Genomic DNA, 7750 nt, shown 5'->3' with positions numbered 1-7750 from the left:
AATTCATACGAACAATAGTAATATAGTCCATACAATTTTCAGTATTAAAATTCATACAACTTCGAGTTATGTAACCCGTACAATTGCCAATAATATACTTCTTACAGGCTACAATTGATATAATTCATAAAATTTCCAGTAATATAATTCATACAATTTCCAGTAATTTAATTATACAATTTCCAGTAATTTAATTATACAATTTCCGGTAGTATAATTCATACTACTACTAATGACAAAATTCATACAACTTCAGTAATATAATTCAGACTACTCAAGCAATATAATTCATACAATTTCTAGTATTATGTTCAACACAACTACTAGCAATAGAATTCATACGATTTCTAGTCATATAATACACATAGCTTCTATTAATATAATTCATACAATTTACAGTAACATATTTCATACTGCTACCATTAACATAATTCATACAAATTTTAGTAATATAATATTATATTACTACTGATTTCATACAACTTCTAGAAATGTTTCATACAACTACTAGCAATAAAATTTACACAAATTCTAGCAATAAAATCCACACTACTACTGGTAATACAACGTGCCAGAAAGAAAGTATAAACAGTAATTCAAACTAATCATTGCATATTTATATAAAAACTTTCCCACTCTCAACACCCCCTACTAACTCACAACCTTCTGCGAGTCGAGTCAAGATTTGCAACCGAACACGACCGGACTGGCAAACCCCTATTGCGGCGGTGGAGTTATCGTCAAAACTTTACGGGGCTGTCCTTGACCACGCCTCGTATTCTATTAAAATGATACAAAGAAATGCAATTCATATTAGCACGTATGCCATGATATAGGAATATGACAAATTACGATTAGAAACCATCCCACACCTCACATGCAGTCAACATACCATTGCAGGGTAGTGCATCGAGCTCCCAGGTACAAACGCGCCCGCATTAACATTGGTATTGCCTCCCTGTCCACCATCACTCCCATCATTAGCTGTTCTACTATTAGCATTCATCGTATCACTGTTGTTACCAAATGGCATCGCAAAGTTCGGTACAAACTGATTCTGATTATTACTATTAGGCGCAAAAGTGTCAGACGAGGGTGGACCTAAGTCACTGGCAATGCCTACGCCGCCAGAACCCCCGGATATTGCGCTGTACGGTCCCATCGATCCGTATTGTGCCATAGATAACGGATTGAAGCTGTGTAAATACCGCAATTAGAGAGTGAGCTTGTAGTTGTTGAATGTACTTTGAGTGCTGCTAGCAAAAGCGTAGCCTGTACCTCGCTACGAACAAATGGTTAGATTTCCGCAGAGAACAAAAGACAAGCACATAGAATCAGTCGGCACTTGGGTCAGAATTACGACATCCGGAATGGTCGCAGCTTTTCAAAGATGGCGGTTAAATACAAGCGTTAGAGAATGATATGGAAATGGATCAGCACTAGATTATACAAGAAAGCATGTGGCCTTATGCGATGGTAGAAAAATAATAACCGAAGAACGGACAACCGAAGGTTAACATTGTTACCTCTTGCGGAATTGTGTGCAATAATAGTGAGACGGCCGATGTATTCGGACGATTATACGTCTATCGAAATTACAGACATACACAAGTTCTATAAGCTCAGTAAAGCAGATGTTGGATAGAGATTATACACGAAGCAAACGCAATAGGGAAGGAAACATCGGACAAGAACCACAGACCGTGATGTGCGCCAATAACGACATACACTCCGCACACAGACACACCACCAAAAAAACCACCGGTAAGGCACAATACTATCTGTTGGTAGAGTGAGATGACCATGCCATAATAACATACCCATTCATATTGTCCGAGGAAGGCGGGAGGTAGTTGTTCATACCACTCTGCTGCATGGCATACATGAACTGGGCCGCCTGTTCAATACAACCGCAAGACAAGTTGAGTGGAAGATATCAATACGATTACAAGTTTGCACGGCATCAAAGAGGTTCAATTGACAGTTAATACACATCCCGGAACTCTGCCCGCGAATGTAGACTAATTCGTACTAGGATGCAACACCTGGTCTCAAATCCCAGACCCAGACCTCAGCAAGGATACGGCAACTATACACTTTATGCTGGCGAGCGATTTGAGACTAGAGGCAGGCAGCATTCGCGTCTAGAGACCTAGAACGATACCGAATTCTCAAATACGGCTTGCAGTATTGACATTGGTTGTGACACATTACTCGATTGTGCACACATCACCATACTGTGTGGTGATATTCGGAGACAGCCCTATGCCCAACATTCGAATATACACGATGCTAGCAATATATATATAAAAAAGAAAAAAAACTCAGCACCAGCCTTCACAGTGACGCGCAAGGACAGTCAGTCATATACACAACAACCACACCAGGGGCTATCAGGTCTGACATGCCGTGGTTTATGGCAATCAACAGAGCCACTCAGAGAAATACAGTCGGAGGTACCACTCTGTCTGACACAGCCATCGTTATTCAATAAGTAAGCAGGTGCAGCACATACCGACAAATCCAGATCATTAGACTGTGCCCATGGCATGGTGTTCATATCAGCAGGCGAATACGGCATGTATTGGTTCGTCGGGAGTGGGCTAGGTCGATCGTTGAACCTGCCTGCGGTGAAGAACTACACACGCCGCATAGGGAAAATGGCTATGAGTCCAGATGGTGATTACACGCGTGATTGTAACAAACTCCAGCATGCGAGTGCGCCCATACAACATGTAGTGTGTGTATGAGGTCGCGTGATTCATCGAACGTCTGGGGCTGTATATAGAAGACTACTGAGAGGAGTCCACAAAAACCTCTCAGATGCTCCTCTTGCGTCGAGGACTGTTCATCCATGAGTGAGAAGGCGTGTACATTCCAGACACTACTTTTACAGGCACAATGACGCATGCATCCACTTCAAATATAATATGCGTGCACATGTACACCCAGCCACAAGCCCCGTAAACTCTTCACTTAATACAGAAAGTGGCACAGAATGCACCTACATCACAAAAACAAAACTCGTTTGTACGATACCTACTCCCACATGAAAATCTGGGTGGACACAGATCCCGCACAGAATACTACCACTCACCTTATTCGAATTAAACCCGCTCCCGTACTCCGTAGCATTAGCATTCAGCATGGACCTAATGGGAGGTGGACCGTTGCCGCCGTTGTGAGAATTGCTAGTATTACTACTGGCCATGGCGCTGTTTCCATCGCCCGCCCTGGCCTGCTGCGAGAGCAGGAGTTGTTGCTGCTGAGCCATTTGCTGTACCAAACCTTGCTGGGTGATCTGGAACCGTCTCTGCTGTTGCTGCTGTTGCTGCTCCAGTTGCAATTGCAACTGAAGTAGTTGTATAGTCTGCTGTTGTTGCAGGTCGATGTCTGGCTGAGGAGAAGTCTGGTTCTGGTTCTTTAGCCTTTGTTGTTGTTGCGCCTCTTTTCTCTGTGCCTTCTTAGCATTAACCTGTGAGCCTAAATCATTGGCATTCTGTTGTGGTGGTGGCATCCCAATACCGACAGAATCACCCCAATTCTCGGGCAAGTTCGTCGCCTCTTGCAACTGTTTTTGTAGTCTCTTCTCCTCTCTGAGACGCTCCTTCTTCTCCCTGTTCTTCTGCTGTTTTTTCTGCTTCTGCGTTAGCTTTTTGTCCGCCACTGACGGCTGTGTCAGCGGTGCTTCGTGTGCGCTCTGTTTATCCTGCTCATGACTTCGCAGCGGGGATGAAGGCGATTGCACCTGCTGTTGTGGAGTTTGTTGTTGTTGCGGTATTTTTGCTGAAGCATTGGACTGCGGTTCTTCTGTTTGCGGTTGTTGTTGTGGCAGTGCGGTAGCCCCTTTCGTTGGTAAAAGGGGTCCAGCTTTCGCATTCTTGTTCTTGATTTTGTCTTGTAGACCGGGTCGCGCCTCAGAATATCTCTGAGGTTTCCAGCCACTACGGAAAATAGGAGGGATACGAGCAAATTTAACAGTAGAACGAAATAACTCTAAATCGGAGGGATACGTACGGATTTAACAGTATAACAAAATAAATCCTAGATAGGAGGTATACGAGCGAATTTAACAGTAGAGCGAACTTAATTCTCGACCACCGATAGTAATACGGCGTGCGTTGACAAACGCATCTCATACCAATTAGCCGCCAGCAAGAGTAGAAATGAGAGGTGTTTACCAACATATTCATTACAAATCTGAGGCATATACAACACATGCAAATATTTTGAGTCAAGGGCACACCCAATGATTTACGCGAACGCAACAGACGGCGAGTCAGTACGAGCGTGTAAACAGTAGTCGCAGCTCAAGTTATTCATACGCCGAAGGATGCCACGGCGTACGCAGAGATCACCAAATCGAAATATATACAAGTGTGGAATGCGATGACAACGACGCATCGCAAAGGCATAGACAGAGCATAGACACACAACTACAACAACTTGAACTAAAGCTTTAAAAAGAGCGTATGTACACACTCACAATATATTATATCATAAATATGAGAACAGCATGCATACACACCTCGGTTCTTCATCGTCCTCTATATATTCCTTGGCGTGGACTAGTAGAGGCTTCTTGCCGCTGCCTTTGTCACTCACCATACTACCGCCAAATCCACTGAAAGTTGTAAGCCTCTGCGTGCTGTTTGCCGGTACCATGACACTGTGCCAGCTCTCCACGTTATTCCTCTTAGTGTGTGTTCGCTCGGGTTGTACGTTGTCTTGCAGCGCGTCTATGATACACTGTGCTTGCTTTGGTTCCGCAAGAGGCGGGAACTCACCGTCGCCGTCAAGGTTTGTAGTGTCAGTAGCGTTGTTGTTCCTATTGTTGCCTGAACTATTACCACCTCGACCGCCTCCGCCTCTACCCCTACTATTCCTGGACTCCCGCTGATTATTTCCGTGTCTCTCCTCCCGATCTCCATTCTTGTACTTACCATCATAGCCATTGCCGTGTGTTTGTCTTGATCTACCATGATTACTACCGTTATATTCATGCATACGGTTTCGTCTAGGTGGCATGGTGCGCTCGTGCTCCTCGAACATATCATGCGACCATTTTTCTGCTCTATGCGCGTCATCTTCGTCCCACAGTTGCCTTCTCCTGCGTCCGGGACCACCTCCTCGACCGCCACCAGCTCTGTTGGTATACCAATTCATCAAATTTAATAGTATTAGGGACAAGCGAACAAATACACGGAAAAGTGCAACGAACTCTAATCGTCATCAAGTGAACGATAAGGGCCAGCAAAGCGAATAAAAAAATGGCATGCGATCGAACTCGTACGCAATTTTTTTCTGGGCATGGAAATGCACGATAGTGAGTCATCAACCCACATAAAAATATCGAGCAAAATATATATAGTGATATATGTCTGTGTGCGTCTGTCATTTACGTAACTAGGGTATCTGTGTATCCATACATACATACATACATAGATCGTACATACATACATATATGCATACATACATACATACATACAATATATATATATATATAAATATATACCTACAGATATAGCGAATTGTACAGGTACACACACACACACACACACACATATATGTATATATATAAAATACGGATACGAGTTTCTATACGAATAGAAATAAAATAAGGAATAGAAATATATAGAAATATATATTTAAAAGCTATATACGAAAATATAATATATATATACATGTACACGCACACACACACGCACACACACACGTATATATATATATATGCACATATATACATAATATATATACATAATATATTTATATTTATATGCACATACACATACACACATAAACACATACTTATATACATACACACACCCACACACACACATATATATATATATATGTATATACATACATTTATATACATAGACATAGACACACCCACACCCACACCCACATATATATATATAAATACAGATAAGAGTATCTATACGAATAGAAATAACATAAGGAATAGAAATACAAATTTATATATTTAAAAGCTATATACGAATAGAAAATATACACACACACACACACACACATATATATATATACATATAAATATATATGTATATAAATTTATTTACATATACATTTACAAAGACACGCGCACACACACACACATGTTTATATATAAATATATATATATACACACAAATATATATATATATAATATATATATATATGTACATATACATATATATATATACATATACATGTATATACATACATACATACATATATATACATATATATATATATATATGCCTGCATGTATAAGAGTATGTATGCATTCACGCATACCAATGTATCATTTCTATAGAAATTGAAGACAGACCGTGGACACAGGCAAGCACATGTTCATAGGCTTGAAAACATGTGTAGAAGTATGCATTCACCTAAAATAGTGTGGAAGTGCACATGACCTTCAAAATACTGAGCAAATAACCTGAAGTATGTACACATATACACTCTCCATACAATCATAGATACTAGACCGTATAAACCCACCCTGCCACTAACAAAACAACCCAAACAACACACTGCCATCTCGTTTCAATACTTATTAAACATAGACATACGATCGGTCGTCGTGGTGATAGAACTTCCCGGCACGGGGTATATCAAATGGTTTGGCCTCCTCCTCCTCCTCCTCATCGCCCTCTTTCTTCTCGTCGTCTTCAGCGTCACCGCTCTTACCTTCATCAGTGCGGTCCTCTCTCTCGATATCACTGTCCCCCACTGACCCCCCCTCACTTTCCCCTTCATTCTTTTCATCGTACCACCCTCTCGGATCGGCCTTAGACTTGTGTGCTCGCGTTTTTCGGGACTTTTCGGGTTCTTTCACACTTCGACTGTCATCACTATACACGCTTTCTGCTTCGGATTCTTGTTCTTGTTCTTGGTCACTATCACTGAGTACCTCCGCTTCACCATCTTCGCCTTCACTCTCGACATCGCTTTCGTTCAGGCTTTCGCGTACACGCCGGCGTCTCCGTGGCACTGAGTCACTAACATCGGATTCCGAATCCACATCTGAATCTCCTTCAACGTTCGACCCACTGCCACTGCCACTTTCATAGTCACTCTCACTCTCGTACTCACTATTGGAGTCCTCTACGCTTTCTACTTCGCTATCTACAACCTCATCATTCTCATCCATACTCTGTGAGTTATCTGTAACAACCTCCTCTTCCTCAGAGATCACTGATTCGTTGTCAGCAACCTGTTCAGCTTCAGTACTACCCTCGATCGAACCATCAGCATCTACTCGCTGTGACCGTGTTGACATATCTGTGGTTCCCGTTGTATCCTTTATTTCTAACTTTGACATTTGCTCGTCAATATCTTTGCTTATACCCGTCATAGCGTTGTCTACCACAATATTTTCATCCTTCGTCATAATTTTATCATCATTCTCCTTCTCGCTCATACTTGCTTGTGTATCTGCTTCCGCTAAGTTATTATTACTAATGTTTCTATATTCATTATATTGTGTGTGTACAAATTTATCATTCAATTGAACAGAAGCTATCGATGGCCCATCAACATCTATGTCTTCTTGCTTTTCTTGCTCCACCATACTGCACTTAAATATACCTATACATATACATATATATATATATATATATATATATATATAGATATATATATGCAAATATATATATATATTTATATATATATATTATTATATATATATATATATATATATATATATATATATATATATGTTATTATATATAGATTATATATATAT

The 7750-nt window shown here is 40.9% G+C and overlaps 1 protein-coding gene across 1 annotated transcript; it reads right to left on the bottom strand.

Moving 5' to 3' along the window:
* Positions 1-597: 597 nt before the first annotated feature.
* SARC_10622 (hypothetical protein) lies at positions 598-7576 on the bottom strand (the record flags this gene model as incomplete). The annotated part of the gene is made up of 7 exons (XM_014295328.1): positions 598-780; positions 893-1196; positions 1821-1897; positions 2516-2638; positions 3098-3944; positions 4529-5146; positions 6576-7576. The coding sequence occupies 7 exons, from the start codon at positions 7574-7576 to the stop codon at positions 718-720; spliced, it is 3033 nt and encodes a 1010-aa protein (XP_014150803.1). The 3' UTR covers positions 598-717.
* Between the last annotated feature and the right edge of the window lie 174 nt (positions 7577-7750).

The sequence above is a fragment of the Sphaeroforma arctica genome, assembly GCF_001186125.1.
Source record: "Sphaeroforma arctica JP610 unplaced genomic scaffold supercont1.1327, whole genome shotgun sequence".
NCBI lineage: Eukaryota > Ichthyosporea > Ichthyophonida > Sphaeroforma > Sphaeroforma arctica.
Note: the sequence above shows the minus strand (reverse complement) of the source record. Positions and strands in the feature narration are given on the sequence as shown.